This window comes from Chrysochloris asiatica, unplaced genomic scaffold, assembly GCF_000296735.1.
Source record: "Chrysochloris asiatica unplaced genomic scaffold, ChrAsi1.0 scaffold00061, whole genome shotgun sequence".
Taxonomy (NCBI): Eukaryota; Metazoa; Chordata; class Mammalia; order Afrosoricida; family Chrysochloridae; genus Chrysochloris; species Chrysochloris asiatica.
The window spans coordinates 13,069,769-13,091,299 of record NW_006408579.1 but is presented as its reverse complement, the minus strand read 5'-3'; the positions used below and the strand labels follow the sequence as shown (position 1 = coordinate 13,091,299).

General features: G+C 38.8%; 1 protein-coding gene across 1 annotated transcript in view; it reads right to left on the bottom strand.

Moving 5' to 3' along the window:
- Positions 1–12,921: 12,921 nt before the first annotated feature.
- Positions 12,922–21,531, bottom strand: part of SPICE1 (spindle and centriole associated protein 1) — a 94,889-nt gene continuing 86,279 nt past the window's right edge. The window contains exons 15-17 of the mRNA XM_006864178.1: positions 18,378–18,480; positions 14,150–14,237; positions 12,922–12,975 (exon numbers count right to left, since the gene is read on the bottom strand). Coding sequence (XP_006864240.1) covers positions 12,922–12,975; positions 14,150–14,237; positions 18,378–18,480 — 245 coding nt within the window. The remainder of the gene's footprint in view (positions 12,976–14,149; positions 14,238–18,377; positions 18,481–21,531) is intronic.

Here is a 21,531-nt window from a genome sequence, read left to right as displayed (position 1 = left end):
AAGGCACAGTTGTTCCTGTCAGTTGCTGATAAATGCCCAGATGACACACCACTCCCAACATAAATCTCACTCTGAAGGCACTTGGCTCTACCTCCATGGGTCAGCAAACCTAGCTCCCCCACAAGTGTCTGGAAGTACGCCACTATACAATAAGATTCCTGCCCAAAGTCATTCAGCTTTATGTGGTCTGTAGGCTGGGAAGCCCACTGCTCTGTCTCGTGCTCTGGGTCTTGGTTCTGCTGCTCCTCCATCACTCCTCCGGTGTCACAGTTTTACTGTCACTTGGGAGAGGAGGTTCAAGGTGCAGGGATCTTGGGGTTCAAAGGAAATGGCCCACTAATGGTTCTTCTTCTTTGATGGTAGTGAGATTACCCCTCTCCTGCTGCTGAGATGGCTCATTTTAAACCCACACTAGAGTTTCCAGTTTTTTACAATTACCTTTATTAACATCCACAGCTGAATCATGTAATCCTATCCTATCTTCTCCCACCTTCTGTTACCCAGATCCAGCTGGGCAGAAATGCTGTTTGGTTGGGGTTACAGACTATGGCTAGAAGAAACATTAGGTAATTCACTACAACACATGTGTCAACCTGGCTAGGTCATGATGGTCAGTGGTTTGGCAGATATTATGGAATCACCTTCCATTGTGTGATCTGATGTAAGCAGCCAGTCAGTTGAAAGTGAGGTGTCATGGGGATATATGGACGTTCTGGCAGAGCTTCCTGCCTTTCAGTCCAACTCATCATCCCCTGACCTACAGATAATTGAGTTTGTCAACCCCTGCAATCACGTGGGTCAGGAGAAGCCTCGAGCCTGACACCTGACCCATGAATTTGAGACTTGCCAGCCTCCACAACTGTATGAGTCACTTCCATGAAATAAACCTTTATCACATGAATATATGAGAGGGCTTCAAAGAGCTCATGGATAAATGGAATTCAGAGATAATGGAATTGTCCATGAACTTCTGGAAGCCCCCTGATAAATAAATGCTTCACTGGTTTTGCTCCTCTAGAAAACCCACCCCCCTATACATTCTAATTTAATTGGTCTGAAGTGAAATTGAAGTTTCACCTCTTTATAGAGCTCCCATGTAATTCTTTTGTGCAGCCAGGGTTAAAAACTGTGGGTTTACATTAAAAAAAAACCCAGCAGGTACTCAAAAATTATTGTTGTCTTTACTATTACTATTAGACATTCTCTCTAATAGTTGCCGTCAAGTGGCGTCCAACTCATAGAGACCTGATACAACACAGAATGAAGTATTTCCTGACCCTTTGTCATCACTAACATGTTCAAGTTCATTTCTGCAGCTACTGTGCCAGTCTATCTCACCAAGGGTCTCCTTCGTCCTTGTTGTTACTGAAAATATACACAGCAAACATATACCAATTCAACACTTTCTACATGTACAGTTGTGACTGATTACATTGCACAAAGTGTACAACCATTCTCACCCTCCTTTTCTGAACGGTCCCTCAACCACCCACAGAAAACTTACTGCCCTCTATATTTCTCATCTAATTTCTTAAGTTGCTATTGTCAATTTGATCTCATTATCTAAAAACAAAACAAAGACAGACTTCATAATTTTTTTTAAAAAGCACAAAGCTCAAGGCACACATTCTTTGCTAATTAAGCTATTATTTGGTTTTAAGACGACTTCAGGGGATATGAGTTAGAGTCAGTCTAACCAATCTTGTTGCCAAGGAGTTGATTCTGACTCATAGCGATCCTTGTAGGATATACTAAAACTGCTCCATAGGGTTTCCAAGACTGTATCTCTTTTCACAAACTACCTCATCTCTCTTCCCGAGTAACCAAGTCTTGACCTCCGGTTAGCAGCCAAGCACTAAATCACAGCAACACCAAGGCTCCCAGTGTTGGGCTGACTGGTTTGAATTCCTAGCTCTTTCTCTTACTAGTTCTGCGGTGCTCAACAAGTACTTAACCTCAAATGAGCCTCGTTATCCCCATCTATATACTGCAGAATATACTTCATAAGTCTGAGAATTCAATGCAGTGCCTGACACAAAATAGGCACTTAATATTCAAAATGTTTGATTGATTAATGTATTCATGTACTCCTGAGTAAAGAACAAATGAAGAAATACTTCCAGAGACTATCAGTCAGCTCCAGTATAAGCATTTCAGGTACAGGTGAGCTTGCCTGTTGATGCTGAATCACTGGAGTTCTTTGTAAGTTCATTTTATATTAAACAGAAGCCTACCTCCTTTCAATTTGTATGCATCTGGCTGTTGCTCTTTCTTCTGGGAACACAGAAAAAAAACATGTTTCTGTGCACTGGAGCCATTCAAATAATTGTAGCTGGATTTCATTTATTCCCAGATAATGAGCTCTCTTTTCCCAACTTGATTGTTACGTGCTGTTGAGTCGGTCCCAATTCATAGTAACCCTATCCACAGCAAACAAACATTGCCCATCCTGTGCCATCCAGACAACCTTTATTAAGCATGCACTCATTATTCCTTAATGATATGGTCTCCAGTGTTTTCACCATCTTGATAGCTCAAAAAGTTAATTCCAGATGCATCACATGTCTCTCTGCCTTCTGTGATACTGACTCTAACTACATGATTATCTATCTTGTCTGTTTGTCTTCTATGACACACATCAACTAACTAACACCAACTGTAAATACAAAACTTCTTCCTCTGACCCTACCACCAGAGCTCGGTTAGATCTCATAAGTTAAATGCACAGTATCGTCCTCCAGACTTCAAAGTCTACCAGTACTTCAGATGCCAGCTGCCTATTTAGGGACCCCCATGAAATCCTCACTTGACTTCCTGGCTATAAATTCAATCCCACTCCTTCAGGATGCCAGTCATAAGTTTGGGTTTGCCAGAGCAGAGTCCCCCCATTTCTACCCTGCTAGTTCCCAATACACCTGGTGTGACATTGTGGATTAATGCGCTGGACTGCAAAGTTGTTTTGAACAGCAAAATCCGCAGTTCAAGCTCACCAGCCGCTCCTCAGAAACACTATATGAGGGTTGGAACCAACTCTATGATACTTAACAATAAAAATTCCCAGTACAGAATTCCTGTGTGGCAATGTAGACTGCTAACTGCAAAGTCGGTAGTTCAAATCGACCAGCTGCTCCTCAGAATTCCTATATAGGGTCACTATGAGATGAAATCAACTCGAAGGCACTTAACAGTTTCTAATACAATATATATATGGGGAGCATGGTGACTGTACAATAAACCCTGGACTACGAGCCACAAGGTTGTCAGTTCAAGCCCACCCGCTGCTGTGTGGAACAAGAATGAGGTTTTCTGTTCCCGCAAAGAGTTACAGCCTCAGAAACCCAATCTATACAAGGTTACTATGAGTCCGAACCCATGAAACAAGTTTCCACTACACCCTTGAGTTTGGTGATCTGGTAGAACAAATCATGAAACTCATGAATGTGCTATAATGACTATTACACTTTTATAATAGCACAAAGGATACAAATAAAAGATAGGCATAGGGCAAGGGCTGGGAAAGCTTCCAGTGTGAAGCTCCCTAGACCCCAAAATAGGGTGCATAACACTTCCAAACACTCATGTTTTTATCAACCAGAAAACTCACCAAGCCCCACTGTCCAGAATTTTAATTGGGGCGCTATGGGTTAGGTATCCATCAGCAGCCAACCCCACAATCCACTCCAAGGAAGAGAGACGAGGCTGTCTGCTCCCGTAGAGACTTAGTCTCTGTTGCTATGAGTCAGAATCAAGCAGACGGCTGTGGATTGGGTTTGGTTTAATAGGTAGCATGATTGATTTCAACAGGGTTTTTCACTCAACCTTCAGTTGACTGATATCACCTGGTGGATCTTTCTGGCCCCACCAGCCCCCCACCCAAGAATCACCTCATTAACAAAACCTGTCAGATGGATGGGGTCTAGAGCCATGAATAATAAAGATCCCAGTTACAGGGAAAATTCCAGATCTAGAGATTATAGCACAGGAAGCAGAAATTTGAGTACAAACCATGTCTTTCAATTTTGTGTCTTCTTTGTGGGATATAAAGAGCTCTGGTGGCACAGCGGGTGAAGCAGCAGTTATAAAAATGAAGCAGTCTGATTCCACAGAGCTTTACGGCCTCAGAAACCCTGGGGGATAGTTCTACACTGTCCTCGAAGCTCACTAGGAGTTGGAATCAATTCAGTGGTCTGTTTTTATTGGGATGTTTTTGCAGGATATAGAAAAATTTCCAAACAAAAATCACTCCTTTTGCTTACTGGAAACATTGTTCTTCCTTTAAGGAACCCTGGGTAACACAAATGGTTTTCAGTGTGGTGCTGTAGGATAGGCACTGGACTGTGAACCACAAGGTCGGAGGTTCAAACCCACCAGCCCGCTCCTAGAAACCCTAGACAAGGGCACTATGAGTCAGAATCAATTCGATGGCACTTAACAACAACACTAACCTAGACAGAGGTTAGTTCAAAACTACCCAGAGGTGGGACTTCTGGCAACCTGCTTCTTTTAAAATTCCAGTCAATAAAACACTACTGAGAAGTTCTGCTCTGTAACATATGAGTTGCTTTTGAGGTCATATTATTTTCTGTTTTATTTCAGGGAGGGAGCAAGGGGTGGCCTTAGACTCATATATTAGTTATGCGTTCTTAGCCATGTCCTGTCTTATGCAACTGAACTACCTAGGTTTGGGAATCTATTTAAGGATTGTCTTAAATCTCATTGTATTAGATTCAGTTCATTTGCCCACTCCAAGCTATGACTAATTCAATTTACTAACTCATTAGATAGACTGCCCAGTTTTTACTCAACAGAGGAAGGTGAAAAGAAAAAAAAAAAAAACAAACCCAAAAACCATACTACACAATAACGCAAGTGTATGTGGTAACTACCAGAGGGCTGGCTAGAATAGAAGCCAGACAGACATTACTCCCCAAGGTAATAATACATCGTTTTTGTTTTTAAGGGTAGAGTTGGTAAGACTCATAGTCAGCCCTGTATAGACTTTCCAAGGAGCAGCTGGTGGATTTGAACTGCTGACCTTGTGGTTAACAGTCCAGTGCTTATCCTCCAGAGCCACGCCCTGCGTAATTCATCAGAACCCACATATTCAAAGGCTCAGTCTCAGCAGTGTGCCCGAACTGGCCATGTTAAGACTCACAGAGACTAATGTATTAAAATAGACTAAGATTTTTATTGCAACGTGAAATATAACGGCTGAGAGAATAACAAAACCAAAGTCCACCAAACCCAATGCTGTGCAGTGGATTCAGACTCTTAGGGAGCCTACGCAACAGGAAACTGCTCCCAGGGAGCAGTATAACTTTAGGGAAGCAGGTTACCTCATCTTTCTCTCACGGAGCAGCTGGTGGGTTTGAACCGCTGACCTTTCCACTAACTAATGCTTAGTACACAAAACCCAACCTCCCCCTCGCCCTGCCATGCCACCAGAGCTCCTTCCTGTGAAAATTACAACTTTGGAAACTGTATGAATCAGAACTGACAGAAACGGGTTTAGTTTTTTGGTCTGGCAGCGAGTCGAGCTGCGAATCTCAAGGTCAGCAGTTCGAAACTACCAGAGGGGATGTGAATGAAAACTGATGCTTTCTGCTCCATTACACCTTAAGGAGTTCTGGTAGGGTAATGGTTACGAATTGGGCTGCTAGCCTCAAAGTCAGCTGGTTCTGCAGGAGAAAGTTGAGACTTTCTGCTCCCGTAAAGATTCACAGCCTCAGAAACTGTGCATTACTCTCGCTATGAGTCGGAACCACTTCACGGTACTTAAAAACAAAATATGCCACACATGTGTTATCTGCATTCTACTACGTAACTGTAAAAGGAAACTTATTAGGTAAACATTACCATCTTCTTTTTAGAGATGAGGAAACTGAGGCGCAGAGTAGTGATGAGTAAGAATGGAGTGGAATGGGGTATCCCGAGCCGAGCAAGCACTTTCCCACTAAACTCCTCGCTTCTGATTTAAGCTCAGTCTAACCCATCTCCTGCTGTCTAGCATCTGCCCTGGCCAGACTGCTAGCTCCTTGCAGGAATTGTGTTCACTTTGCATTTCACAGTGTCTAGCTAGCTTCATGCCTGCGGATGCGCCTCACCCCAAATATTTAACGGAAACGTAGGAAGGACGAAGGAATGTTCCGGCAAACAAAGCCTGAAGAATTGAGTTCAGCGTATGAGAAGTTCAAGTGGGGCTTAGTGCTCTATAACTCACTAACAGATTTCAAGGGAGAGCTTATTAGGGTCCAAACTCACCTAAGGCACCTACAGCAGCCGCGCGTCCCTAGCCACAGCTTTTGCCCAAGGATTCAGTTTACTGTGGTTACCAGGGCAACAGTCTCGGCGGCTGACCGACAGATACCGACGCGCACGCGCAGCCTGCTGTAGGTAAAGTCCTGCGACGGCACCTTTACACGCCCAACTACTCTCCTTCAAAGCAAAACATAGCATTTTACCGTATCGTTATTGTTGAGTGCAGATGAGTGGTCTCTAACCCATAGCGACCTTGTACAGGGTTTCTAAGGAGCGGCTGGTGAGCTTGAACCACAGACCTTGCGTGCAAACCGATACTGCAGTGCGGTCCTGTGCATTAACCCACAGCGCCACACGACACAACAGTATCAGTATTAAAAGATGTTAATAAATGACTTGTGAATACTTTCGAAGACAATTAACTACACTATAATACAAAATGCCCGTGTCGAAGTGTTAACTTTAAAGTGTGCTGGAAACTTGTTAACAACAAAGATGCATCACTGTTTCATTTTGTTAAGAGTTAAAAAACAACAAGAAACTGTGTTGTGGGTTCCTTGATAGCAGGGCAGTGGGTTCTCACACAAGGTATAGACAAAGCTTGGCAAATCTTGGCAAATGTCTTAGGTTTGGTCCTCAACCGCTCTATTTTTAAAATGTGGTTCAAACTCACCAGCAGGTCATTGGAAACCCCATACAGGGGGTCGCTAGGAGTTGGAATCGACTTGACGGCCCTTAACAATTCTGGCTACAAAACACTGAAAATAACTGCAACATCCCAACAACATCTCGACTTTGTATCCAGAATATATAAAATACTCTTTAAAATTCAGTAAGACTAACCTAAAAAGCTTTCAAATGGACAAAGGATTTGAACACTTCAAAGAAGATACATGGCCAATAGCCCATGAAAAGATGTTCAATATCATGAGTCACCAGGGAAATGCAGACTGGCAGTACCAAATGTGGCCAGAATGTGGATCAAATGAACTCTCATACTTTTTCACTGGGAATGTATAACCAGCATAACCACTTTGGAAACCTGGCATTTGCTTAAAAGTTAAACATAGTATCATTCCATCTCCAAAATATTTACCCAAGAGAAACAAAACTTTGTTCATAGCAACTTTATTTACAATAGCCAAACTTTGTTCATAGCAACTTTATTTATAATGCTCAAAACCTGGAAATAACTCAAATGTTTATTAACAGCTGAATGGATTAATATCCATACAATGGAGTACTACTCAGCAGTAAAAAAAAAAAAAAAAAAGAGAGAGAAATGGACACATGGATGAATCTCAAAATAATTATGATGGAAAGCCACACACGAAATAGTACATAGTATATGATTCCACTTATATAAAATGTAAACAAATCTATATTGACAAAAAACACATGGTTGCCTACTGCTAGGGGTTAAGGAGAAAGGCTACACTGCTGAGCTATGTAAATTACCTTTTGTGAATGACCCAATTTTTCTGTCTTGATTACGGAAGTAGTTTCATGGGTATACACAACAGGCAGACGAAATTATTCTCTTTAAATGGATGCAGTTTATTGTACATGAATCCTCAATAAAGTTGACAAGAAAAAAGTCTACAGTGTCCTGTTTATTTCCATAATCTTACACATTTCAAAACCTTAGACTATGAGTTTGTTGGTAAATAAATCATTTTAGAAGGAACAGCACAAAGCTGCCAGATGTCCAACTTTTCCAAACTGCTGTACCATTCCATCATCCCTAACATCAACTCCTCTTCCTCTTCTCAATACTCTCCCTTCCATCTTTGAGTTCCATAATGTGCTGCAACATCTCACAAAACTCACAAATATGAAGGAGTGGCTCATGCAGTTTTGGAGAGCAGCAATCTTAACCATAACAGGTTCCACAGACTTCATTTGTATTAGCAGAAAGCTTTTCAGTCCCTTAGGTGAGCGCCACAAGCATCTTATTTGCACACTCCTGCCCACCAGTTGCTCCGCAGAAGATGAGGCTTTCTGCTCAGGAAAAGATTCACAGCCTCAGAACCCTTCACAGAGTTTCTATGAGTGGAAAGTGACTCAACAGTACTTAATAACAACAGCCCAATCATTATGTGGGAGTCGCAAAGACTATAGCTAGAAGGGTCATATTAAGTAATTCACTGCACCGTAGTAGGACATATTGAAATGTTCTCTTAATTCCAGTATTCTCTAAAACTAAAATAAAATTTAAAACGCCATTGCCCTTGCTATTATTATATGGTATACTCAGTGAGGAATTCTGGTGTGGTGCTATAGGATAAACACTCAATATCAAGGTAGGTTTGAACCTCAAGGTTGGCAGTTCAAACTCACTAGCTCACTGCACCTCAGAAACCCTATACAGGGTGGCTTGCTATGAGGTGGAAGCAACTCAATGGCACTTAACAACAACAACATAGTCATCGAATTTGAAAAATCAGAAACACAGGTGAACTTCTTTTTAAACAGCAATGTTAGTTACATTTTCAAAATTTTTAATGTTTTTCTTCGCCTTCCAAACATTTTTACATGTGAATATAAGCAGTTCTTGGATTATGAACAAAACCCATTCCTAAATATGTCTTTAAGTCTAATCTGTAGGTAAACTGCAACATATGCATATGGTTCTTACTTAGCCTTTACTTTAGTGCAAGAGGCCTGAAGCTTTTTCACTGGTTTAAAAGCTGCATGGGCAACAAGTGAAGGCAATTATGATGACCAATCTGTTGACAGTAAGGGTTGGTTCAAATGTTTCCAAGAGAGCAAATTTACATAACAATAAAGAGTTATGAATCAAAAACCCCAATGTATCCTGATGTGGCACTATAGATTAATGCACCAGACTGCAAAGCCATTTGAACTGAAAGGTCGGTGGTTCAAGTTCACAGCTGCTCCTCAGAGACCCTATACAGGGTCACTATGGGTCGGCACCGACTTGACGGCACTTTACAACAACAAATAGCCCCACACATTCTGATTCATAATGACCCTATAGGACAGGGTAGAGATGTTCCGTAGGGTTCTCAAGACTGTAAATTTTATGGACACAGACTACCGTATCTTTCTCCTGCAGTGGCTGGTGGGTTTGAATCACTAACCTTTTGGTGAATGTTTAACCACGGCACTACCACACTCCTATAAGGAAGCTACTCTATTACCTCTGGCATATAATGGAAAAGATGAGACTATGTCATTTCCCTAAGGTACACAGCTAAGCGAGCAGCAGAGTTGTCCTCTGAATCCAAGTTGATTGCAACACTTGTGGTTTATTAGTTAATTCTCATACAGTAGGGAAAATTCAATAATATAAGCATGAGCTGTAAGTCCTGGTAGTTTACTCAACTGCAAAATAAGGATAATGGTACCTACCTCATAAGGGTACGATGAAGTCATGCAAACAGCCTAAAACAGTGCCTGGCACTAAGGCAAGAAACTACTATTAATCCAAATGATTTCATTGTAGACTCTGAGAATGAGTGTATCATAACTGGATTTAATTAATAGTCTAGTCTCTCTCCTGTACTGTAACTTGAAGAACTGTGATTTTAAAGTTTAGCAAGCGATTAGCAGCTTTTGGAAGAATATTGGAGGAATTGTGTTATCTGAAAACTTGTGTCAAAACACAAGGAAATCATGTGGATTGTTCGAAGTAAACATAAATGTAGTACAGTACATTACTGTCAGACAGGAGAGACTGCCCCTTTGCAATGCTATCAATTAGTGGTTATCACACTTAAACACGAATCCGAATCATCTGGAGGACTTATTGAACCAGACAACAGAGTTTCTGATTCAACAGCTCTGGGTTACACAGAACCAAAGCCACTGCTATCAAGTAGATTCCAACTCTAAGAGACCCTGGGCAGGGTTTCTGGGACTGTAAATCTTTATGGGAGCAGAAAGCCTCCTCTTGCTCTCAAGCAGCTGATGGATTTGGACTGTCAACCTTGTGGTTAGCAATCCAGTACTTATCCTACAGTGCCACCAGGGATCCTTAGGTCTTGTGTTGTTGTTTGTTGTTAAATGCCGTCAAGTGGGTTCCAACTCATAGCAACACTGTACTGGGTTTCTGAGGAGCTGCTGGTGGGTTTGAACCATCAACCTTGTGGTTAGCAGTCCAGTGCATATGCTACAGCATCATACAAGGACTCCTACGTCTGGGGCTGCTACTGTTGCTGTTAAGGGTCATCGAGTCGGTTCCAATTCATAGAGACCCTCTATAGTTTCCAAGGAGCAGCTGGTGGGTTTGAATTGTCAACCATGTGGTTCACAGTCCAATGTAGATCCTACAGTACCGGGAGTCCAGGTTTGAAATAGGTTCCAATAACTTGCCTAATAAGCATTCCAGGTGATGCTGATGCAAATGGCTCTGAGAGCTGATAAACAGAAGCCCCACAGTAGTTTAAATTAAGTGTTAATTAAAACCAAAGATGTACCAATTTATGAACTGTGAGCAGTAGGTATCTTTAAAACAGTATTGTCCAGGCATAGCTGAGCATGGGAATCATCTGAGGTTTGAAAAAGTACTGATATTCACGTCAGGCCCCCAGAGATTCTAATTTAATTTGTCCAAGGTGAGATCTGAGTGCTAGCAATTGTTAACAGTCCCCAGTTGGTTCTAATGGTAGCCAAGGTTGAGACACATTGCTAGGAAAGAAAAAGCTCTTTTCTGCTCATCCATTTTTCTTGGAGTTTTTTCTGCTTTTGTATTTTATCAGCAAAACTAACACAGGAGAAATATTTAAATATCAGTCTTACAGACTGCCAGTGAATTAGTGGTAAAAGTTTTTGCACTTCTTCCACCTGGCTTCATAGTGGAATCACCCTTGATAGTTCAGTATTTTTCAAATGCTCCCCAAGTTGAGAATCATGGACTCTGAGGTTTAAAAAGAATATAAGGGGGGGAGGGGGAATAAAGAGCCAACCACTTGGAAAACATTCAAGGCAATGCATAACAAAAGGATACATTCACAAATCAAACAGATAACAGATAAACATACTATTTATTAAATACCAAGACTCAAAATGACTCCTGGTGTGGTGCTGTATAACCATAGGACTGCTAACTATAAGGTATGTAGTTCAAACCCACTGGCTGCTCCTTGGAAATCCTATACAGACTTGCTATGAGTTGGAAACAACAAGAATCAAAAAGTACAAGACAATGAGAAAAGTCTGCAATAATGTAAACAAATACAGACAATTTCAAATGAAAACCTATGTATCAGTGTAACAGAAGAAATTCATTTTCATTTTTACCACCACTATAACAAAGAGGCCCGACTGAAAGTTGCATAAGTCACCTCCTAGAACAATGATTACAAGTACAGAGGAAAGAAGGGTGCTGTCTGACAAAGCCCCCCAGGTAGTATCAATGCACAAACCCAGCCATTTAATTTACTTGGATCAAATAATTTTTTTGTTAAGTGCCATCGAGTCAGTTCAGAGTCAGAGCGACCCTGTAACAGCATTTCTGAGAGTGGCTAGTTGAGTTTGAACCGCTGGTCTTACAGTTCAAACTGACCTTACGGTCGAGTGCTTATCCTTGTTGTTGTTGTTGTTAAGGGCCATCGAGTCGATTGCGACCTACAGCGACCCTATATAGGGCTTCCAAGGAGCAGCTGGTGAGCTTGAACCACTGACCTTGCATTTGAATGACTTTGCAGTCTGACGCCTTAGCCCAGAGCGCCACACCAGGACTTTCATGCTTATCCTAGTAGTAGACAATTCCTATCATAGAATAAAAGGTAAAAATCATTCAAAAAATAATTTTACTCTAAAAACCAATGTCTGAAAGTTTAACAGGTTCCTTACAAAAAGACCTATCCTTGAATGAATCTGCTTAGATTCAGAACTGAGAAAAATGGATGGTTAACTTTTTGTATTCAATTCTGTTTAAAACTCTAAATATACCATGAAATCAGTTTCACTGAATTTATTGAAAACAATTTAGCACTTAGAAAGGACCTAAGATTTTATAATACACACAACCACTCGCACCTACTTAAGCAGATCCCAATATATACAAACACTCCCACATCTATTCACGGAAAAAGTGACAGCTAACATTGACTTTCCTGCCAAAGTAGAAACCAAAAGAGGGCATTAAATTTTTCTGAAGGCAAGACTAATCAACACAGGCATTTTATCATATGATTTATGCAAAGCAACTCAGTTCTTTAGAAAAACAATTAAATACAATGAAACAAACAGGTCAACACTTCTTGTTGTTGTTATATGCCATTGAGTCAGTTTCAACTCATAAGATACATCAACAAAAAAACCACAAAAAACTAAAAAACAAACAACAAAAAGATCCTGAATTATGATGATAAAGTTAAAAATGTATTAATTACGCAAATAAAGAAAACCAAAATGCCTATGAAATTATTAAAATATAAAACTTTAATCTCCCTATAGTCAGGCTTTTATTCACAAGGAGTTTATTTAGGTTGGCTGTTGAAACCTATTCGAAAAGGTCAACAATTTTTAAAAACGTTTTATTTCTTTGTTCCAATAGTACTAATTAATAGGATCTTTGCAGGTTTTAGCTGAAAGAATTACATAAAAACTTTAAAACAGGAGCAGAGAAATAGAAGCAAAAGCTCAAGAATAAATTATTGAGGCAAAACCAAACTCTGTAGGACTTGACTTCACTTATGACACATGGGTAGAAAGGGCAAACCATCCTTCTTCATTTTGTTTCTCAATCTGTTGAACAAAAATGCAGAAAGAACTTAGAAAGTAACCAGATAGAGCTTATAATAACATGAGACCAATCAAGATTTACAGTTTAGACAAAGTACATACAACCGAGGTATCCTACACTATTGCAGAGTATTAAAAAATTAAATTTTTATATTTATATAGCAATCCTCCCAAATAATGGATTTCATGGTAAACAGAATTCTTATTGATTTGAATCCTAATTTAAAAAAAGAATGAACCTGGCACAACTTTGAAAATCACAAAAAGATTATTTGACCCGAGGAAATTAAATTTGGTACTAAATTCCAGGAACCAAAGGTAAATTATACAAAAGAATTCACTTCAAAGCTTTTTAGATTATATGAAAATAAATGGACAAATCTTCTCTCCTGGTAACTGAGATGTGTGATCCTATCAAGTAATTTGGGCTGTAAATACGCAATGATTATTGAAGAATCTACTATTTGGTCTAATTACTAAAGGTAGTAAAAAGAATAACAAAGAAAATCCCCCTACATCAGACAGTTGTTGCTCAAGTCTGCAAATATAATTTTTATCATTTTAAGATATGCTCACAATTTACTAGAACCAGTTAAAGAAACTATATTTTACTGTATTAAAAACATAGAAAAGATGCCTTCTGCAAAAACACTGTAAGATGCTTAGCTTCTATACATTCCTATATAGCAAACCAAAACATAAAGAATATGTAAGAGATTTATTTACCCTTTGTGCCATAACCTCCTTAACCAGCAGCACACATAGATATGGCAGACTGGAGTAAAATGACAAAGAAGTGGCCCCGGGGCCCCACCCAGCCACACCAAGGACCTATAATATCTCAGTACACCTACAATCCATTCCAGGCACACTTGTGTCCTGCCACACTCTCTATTTAGGAATAAGTACCTGAAACCTGAAATTTCTATAGTCTTAAAGGAGTGCTGAAATCCCACTGAATTTTACCCTATTCCTCATTACCCTACAAAGAGGAGGCCTATGATTTCTTTTTATCTGATGAAAGTGAATTAGTATTTTTTTTCTTCTAAGAATTTTGTTCTGTCTTTGAGATACGTGAGGAGTAATAACTAAGAATTAAACTCACTAAATGAGCCACCTCTCATCCTTCCCCACCTGCCCACTTCACCACATTTCACAATTACATTTCATCACGTACCTTGCCTCTTGGATTAATCGGTACAAATCGTCCACTTCCTGCAGTGGTATCTAATGGAGAACAGGAATTACTAGCAGCCCCTGAAGATCTATTTATGAGAAACAAAAGAGAACAACAGAGCAAGTAATCATCATTCATCTTTAAACATTTTTATAACCCACAATGCTCTCTCTCTATGTTACTATCCTTGTTTTTGTTATGAGTTCCCAGCCTTTGCTTGTCTATTTAAGGCTTGTTCTTTGATTCTTCTTCTTTCTCCCCAAAAAGGTTCTCCTACAATTACTTTCTTTTCTCTACTTCAGTGAGTCTGTCTGAAGTTGATAATCAAATACTACATACTTTATTTTTGCAAAAAGATAAGACAAACACCATATTCACGATCTTTTTTTTTTTTTTACTGTAGTGTTGTAGGAAAAGCAATGCACTGCTAACTACAGTGTTGGGTTTCAAACCCACCAGTCGATTCACATGAGAAAGATGAGGCTTTCTGCTCCTGTGTAGACTTACAGCCTTGGAAACGCTATACTGGGTCACTAGGAATCTATGAATCAACACAGGGCCACCATCATCGGTCAGTTTGTTGTGCTGTGTGGTTTGTGTGTTTCTGTGAGGCTGGAAGATATGTCACTGGTATTTTAAATAACAGCATGATCACCCATAATGGACAAGTTCCAGACTAAGACAGAGTAGGAAGAAAAACAGGACTACTTTTGAATGTTCAATCACTGAAAACACTACGAATAGCAGTGGAACCCTGTCAAATAGCACAAGAATATTGAATTTGAAACATTATGAGCAGCATCAGAATATTGTCAGATACAGTGCCAGCAGATGAGGCCCTCAAGATGGAAAGCACTGAAAATATGACTGGGGAAGAAGCTCTGCCTTCTCAAAGTAGAACTGACCATATGACACAGATGCAGTAAGGCTTTGGGGAACCTTCATTTGCTGGTGGGGCACATCTCAAAATGAGTAGAAACAGCTGTAAACAAACATTAATAAGCAAAACATGGAATTATGAAGTACCACTCTAGGAAACTTGGAAATTGTCAAAAATGAAATGGAACATATATAGATATCCAGGAATCTTGGTGTGGCACTGTGGGCTAATGCATCAGACTGCAAAGTAAGTCATTTGAATCGCAAGGTCAGTGGTTCAAGCTCACCAGCTGCTCCTTGGAAACCCTATACAGGGTCGCTATGGGTCAGAATCGACTCAACAGCACTTCACAACAACAACAAAGATCTATATCCTAGGCATTAATGAGCTAAAATGGACTGGTATTGGCCATTTTGAATCTGACAATCATATGGTTTCCTATACCAGGAATTACAAATTGAAAAGGAATGGCATCATCAAAAAGAGCATTTCAAGATGTGTTTTGAAGTATAATGCTGTCTGTGATCAGATAATATCCATACATCTCCATAGCTAACCAGTTAATATCACTATTATTCAAATTTACACACCAACCACTAAAGCCAGTGGTGATGAAATTGAAGGATTCTACTAAATCTTCAATCTAAAATTGATCAAGCATACAATCAAGGTGTAATTACTGGTGATTGGAATGCTAAGGTTAGAAACGAAGAGGATCAGTAGTTGGAAAATACTGTCTTGGTGAAGAAACGATGCTGGGGTTCACATGATGGAATTTTGTGAGCTCAATGACTTGTTCATGCAATTATCTTTTTAAAAACAACATAAAAGATGATTATGCACATGGCATTCACCAAATGGAATACACAGAAACCCAACTGACTACATCTGTGTGAAGAGATGGTGAAAACACTCCATATCATGAGCCAAAACAAGGCCAGGGGCAGACTGTGGAACAGAGTCATCCTTTGCTCATATGGCAAATTCAGGCTGAAGCTGAAGTAAATTATAACAAGTCCACAAAAGCCAAAATATCTGGAAAATACTACCTGAATTTAGAGATCATCTCAAGAACAGACTTGATGTCTATGAGACATCTAGTAATCGAAAACCAGAAGAGTTTTGGGATGGCATCAAGAAAATCATACAATGCCTGAGATGGAGGCAGAGATGATGATGTGGAGAGATGGAGCAGCTGGGGACTTTAGATCCAGAGAGGGAGAGGGACTGTGTGCTGAAGACCGGGAGGAGCAGTGTCAGGGGCAGGCTTGCAGGGTATACCCTTTGGTTGGTTGATGATGCATGGAGGGGATTATAACCATGGCAGTGAAACGATATACGAAAGAATGAATGTAAAACTAATGTTCTTCTATGTAAACTATCACATAACTCACAATAAAACATTAAAAAAAAAATCATACAAGAAGAAAGCAAAAGGTCATTAAGAAGAAAAAGACTGAAATGGATGTCACAATAGACTCTGAAAGATGCTAAAGCAAATGGAAAAAAAAAAGTAAGTAAAAGAACTTTAAAGAAAATTTCAAAGGACAGCTTGAAAAGACAGTCAAATATTATAAAGACCAGGAGTTAGAAAACCAAAAGGGAAGAACACGCTCAGCATTTCTCAAGATGAAAGAGCTAAAGAAAAAATTCAAGCCTTGACTTAACAATATTGAAGGATTCTGTGGGCAAAATACTGAATGATGCAGAAAATATCAAAAGAAAATGGAACGAATACAGAATCACTGTACCAAAAATAAATGGTCAATGTTCAACCATTTGAAGAAGTAGTATATGATCAAGCGCCCACAATACTGAAGGAAGAAGTCCAAGGTGCACTGGAGGCATTGTCAAAGAACAAGGCACTGAGAATTGATGTAATACAAATTGAAATCTTTCAATAAACTGATATAGCACTGACTTGAGGCACTCTATGCTAAGCAATTTGAAGGGCAGCTAGCTGGCCAACTGATTGGAAGATATCTATTATTTGTGCCCATTCCAAAGAGAGGTAAACTAATGGAATGTGAAAATAATCAGACAACATCAAAATCACATGCATAATTCAAACATGTGTGCAAACAGCACATTGACAGGGAACTGCCAGAGGTTCAAGCCAGATTCAGATGAGGATGTGGAGCACAGAATATCACCGCTGATTCAGATGGATCTTGGCTGAAACAGATAATACCAGAAAGATGTTTTATCTGTGTTTTATTAACTATGCAAAGGCTTTCAGTTGTGTGGATCATGACACGCTATGGACAGCATTGTGGAGAAAAGGTATTCCAGAACACTTAACTGTGCTCATGAGGAACCTATACATAGACTAAGAGGCAGTAGTTTGAACAGAACAAGGGGACACTGAATAGTTTAAAATTAGGAATGGTGTACAGCAGGGTTGTAGTCTTTCATCATACTTATTCAATCTGAATGATGAGCAAATCATTGGAGAAGCTGAGTTATATGAAGAACATGACATCAGGATTGAAGGAAGACTCATTAACAATCTGCGATATGAAGATGATGCAACCACACTTGCTGAAATGGAAAAGGAGTTAAAATACTTACTGATGAACATCAGAAACCATAGCTTTCGGTATAGGTTGCACCTCGATGTAAAAAATTCTCACCCAAGGACTAAAAATAACTGATTAGGATAAATGGAGAAAAGATGGAAGTTGTCAAAACTTCATTTTACTTGGATCCACAATCAACACTTATGGAAACAAGATTCAAGAAGTCAAAGGATAGATTGCATTAGGCAAATCTACTGTGCAAGATCTCTTTAAATTATTCAAAAGCAAAGGTGTCAGTTTAAGGACTTAGGTGCATCTGACCCAGGCCATGATATTTTCAATAATCTGAAATGCATGTGAAAGATGGACAATGAATAAGAAAGGCTGTAGAATAACTGATGCATTTGGGTTATGGTGTTTAGAGAAAAACCTTAAAAATATCACAGAATGCTAGAAACAACAAACAAATCTGTGTTGGAAGAAGTATAGCCAATATGCTGTACAATGGCCAGACTTCATCTCTCATACTTTGGGCATATTGTCAGGAGAGACCAGTCCCTGGAGAAGGACATCATGCTCGGTAAAATGGAGGGTCAGTGAAAAAGAGGAAGACCCTCAAGGAGATGGACTGACAGAGTGGCAGCAGCAATGGGCTCAAGCATAACAACAATTGTGAGGACGGTGCAGACCAAGCAGTGTTTCGTTCTGCTGTGCATAAGGACACTGTAAGTCGAAATTGATTTGATGGCACCTAACAACAACAAATGCTTCCAAGTCAATTTGATGTCAATGAGTTTTGTTTTGGGTTTTATTTATACTGCAACCCTACCTTCTTGTGTTTATCCCATTGGTAGGAGAGACAGTACTGCATTTTGAGCTTTCTGTGACTTCTGCTCCTGGAATAGATATCTCAATTGTCCTCTTTCCTCCTTCTAAAATAGAAAAATAAGTATTAAGAAATAAAAAATTCAGCTCAATTTCTTATTGTAAGCTACACATTATAAATTTGGGGCTTTTTACATTCACCATTACAGTCCATAGATACACTTGAAGGATTTTGTTTTAAATGAACTGAGACATTAAACTTTATTTATGAGAGTCAATTTTGTAGCAAAACAGCTGGTAAAGAGCTAGAATCTTAAGATGTATCATGTTAAAGCAGAATGTGAAAAATGAAAATTAACAACTAAAACTGAAGAAATTCAGATTTTTATGAAAAGACTACCTAAGTTTTCTAAAAATTAAAAGAAACAGAAAAAAATTTTAATCTTTTAAATCTATGACATTATTCCTATTCCCAAAAACATTAAATATGCAAGAAAGAAGTGAAACTTGACTGAAGAGAAAATATGACAATGATATACATACATAACAACATATATTTTTCAATATTTGAAAAGCAATCAACAAATATTTATTAAGTATTTACTAATGAAAGACTGTATAGTCCTGTGAATCCTGCTTAAAGTCAGTCATTTCCAGACTTCAAGTTGTGATGGAATCAACTAAATGAAATGACAGAAATAAAACCTTTTTTATTTTTTAAATCTTAAAGATGTATTTAAACAGATGTCACTTTTATTCACTAAATTATTTTAAATAATATATGTTATTGTATTTTAGGTGAAAGTTTACAAAGCAAATTAGGTTCCCATTTAACTATTTTTATACAAATTGTTCTGTGACATTGGATACAGTTTTTACAATGTGTCGGCATTCTCATTATTTTCATTCTGTTTGTTCCGTTTCAATTAATCTAGCTTCCCTTTCCCTCTTTGCCTTCTCATTTTTGCTTTTGGGTAAGTGTTGACCATTTTGTCTCATGTAATTGCTTATTTACAGGAGAAAATTACTCCTGGGTGATACTGTTCATATGATAATATATTATTTGGCAGAAAGCATGCAGGCAAGCAGGCAATGGGATGACATATACAAAACTCTGAAAGACAAAAACTGCCAACCAAGAATCATATACTCAGCAAAACTGCACTCAAATACAATGGTGAAATTAGGACATTTCCATATTAACAAAAATTAAAGTAATTTGTAATAACCAAAAAATACTAAAGATTGTTCTTTGGACTGAGCACCAACAGCTGCAGACAACTACCTGAGATTAACATACATGAAAAAACTACTTAGAACTCAATCCAGATATAGAAGTAAAGTAAAACAAACCTACAGGACTGAAAATAGGGAACCAGAGATATCAATTCATAATGAAGTCAACTAGAAAGCAAAAAGAAGGAATAGTGTACACACAGAACTTCCAAATGGTGAGAATACAAGTCGATTTCAAAACAAAGCAGACTATTAGTCTTAGTCTGGTTTCTCTAGAGAAGCAAACCAGGTGAAACTTACATGTATAAAGAGAAGTTTACATCAAGGAAATGGCTCACAACTACACAGTTCCAGGTCCCTGGAGGAAAAGAGATCTTTTCCTGTGTGTCTGTTGTATTGGGAGCAGACCACAACCCCAAGTTTGAATTGAATTGATTGGCTGTGCATAGCTAATCATCAGCGTTAACTATGCCTGTATTATGATCGCCATAGAGATAACCACATCTCAACTGCCAAATCACTGGGAATTCTGGCCCAGTCAAGTTCACACATAACCTTAACTATCAAATTATTTTAAATGGGTAAAAAATTAATAAAGTTCACGGTAACTTCAAAGAGAATTAATACACCTTCACATCAAAATAAACAAGAGGAAAATCAGAAAGATTTATTAAATATTGCCACAACATAAATGAAAATGAAAAGAAAACCCACAGCAAAATGAACTCAGTGCGAAAAAACTATGTGATACTAAGAAACCAGCAGGACCACGAAATAACACACCGCAAAAGTACAGCAATCAAACCCAATGGAGCACTTTGTCAGAGTCAACTCCATGGTGGTGGAGAATGGCTAAAGACCATGAACATTTTTTCATATATTTATTAGTTGCCTGAATATTCTCTTTGGTGAAGTTCATGCCCTTTGCTCGTTTTCAGATCGGATTGTCATTTTGTTATGGAGTTAAGTTTTCTATGTATTTAAGAGAGTAGACCTGTATCATATATGACTTTGCCAAAGATTGTTTCCCCTGTCTATAGGTTCTCTTTTTACTCTCTTGGTAAAGTGTTTTGATGGACACAAGCAATCTTTAAGAGGTCCCAGTTGTCTAGTTTATCTTCTGTTGTTTATGCATTTTTAGTTGGTTTTTTAATAAGCTATTTATGCTGAAAATTAGGTCCCTAGTTTTGATCCTATTTTCTCTTCCAGAAACTTTACTGTTTTAGCTTTAAGTCTTTGAGATATTTTGAGTTAGCTTTTCTGCATGATGTGAGGTAGTTATCCCAATTCATTTTTCTGCATATGGATATCCAGGTCTGTCAACATCATTTGTTAAAGAGACTGTTTCTTCTCCAATCAATGAAATTTGGCCCTTGGTTGACGATCAGCTGTCCATATATGGATGGTTTTGTGCTCCACAATCTGGGTTTGTGCTCCACGGATCTATGTGTCTATCACTAAACCAGTACCAGGCTGTTTTGATTACTGTGACTGTGTAGTATGTTTTAAGACTTAGCAAGTGTGATACCTCCTACTGTGTTCTTTTCTTCAATACTAATTAGGTATTCAGAGCCTCCTTGCCTTCCATATAAAATTGGAGATTAGGTTTTCCATTTAATTAAAGTATGTGGGTAGGATCTGGATCAGATTGCATTATATCTATAGATTACCTTGGGAGGAATTGGTATTTTCACAATGTTAAAACTTCCAATCGATGAGCATGGAATATTTTTCTATTTACATATCTCTTTTCATTTCCTGCAGTAGTGTTTTATACTTTTCCTTGTATACTACATCTTTTATGTCCATGGATAGTTTTACTACTAGGTGGGTTTTTTTTTGGGGGGGGGGACTTGCTATTGTAAATGGTACTGTTTCCTTGATACTGTTTAGGATACACTATACACATGGACCTCACCAGA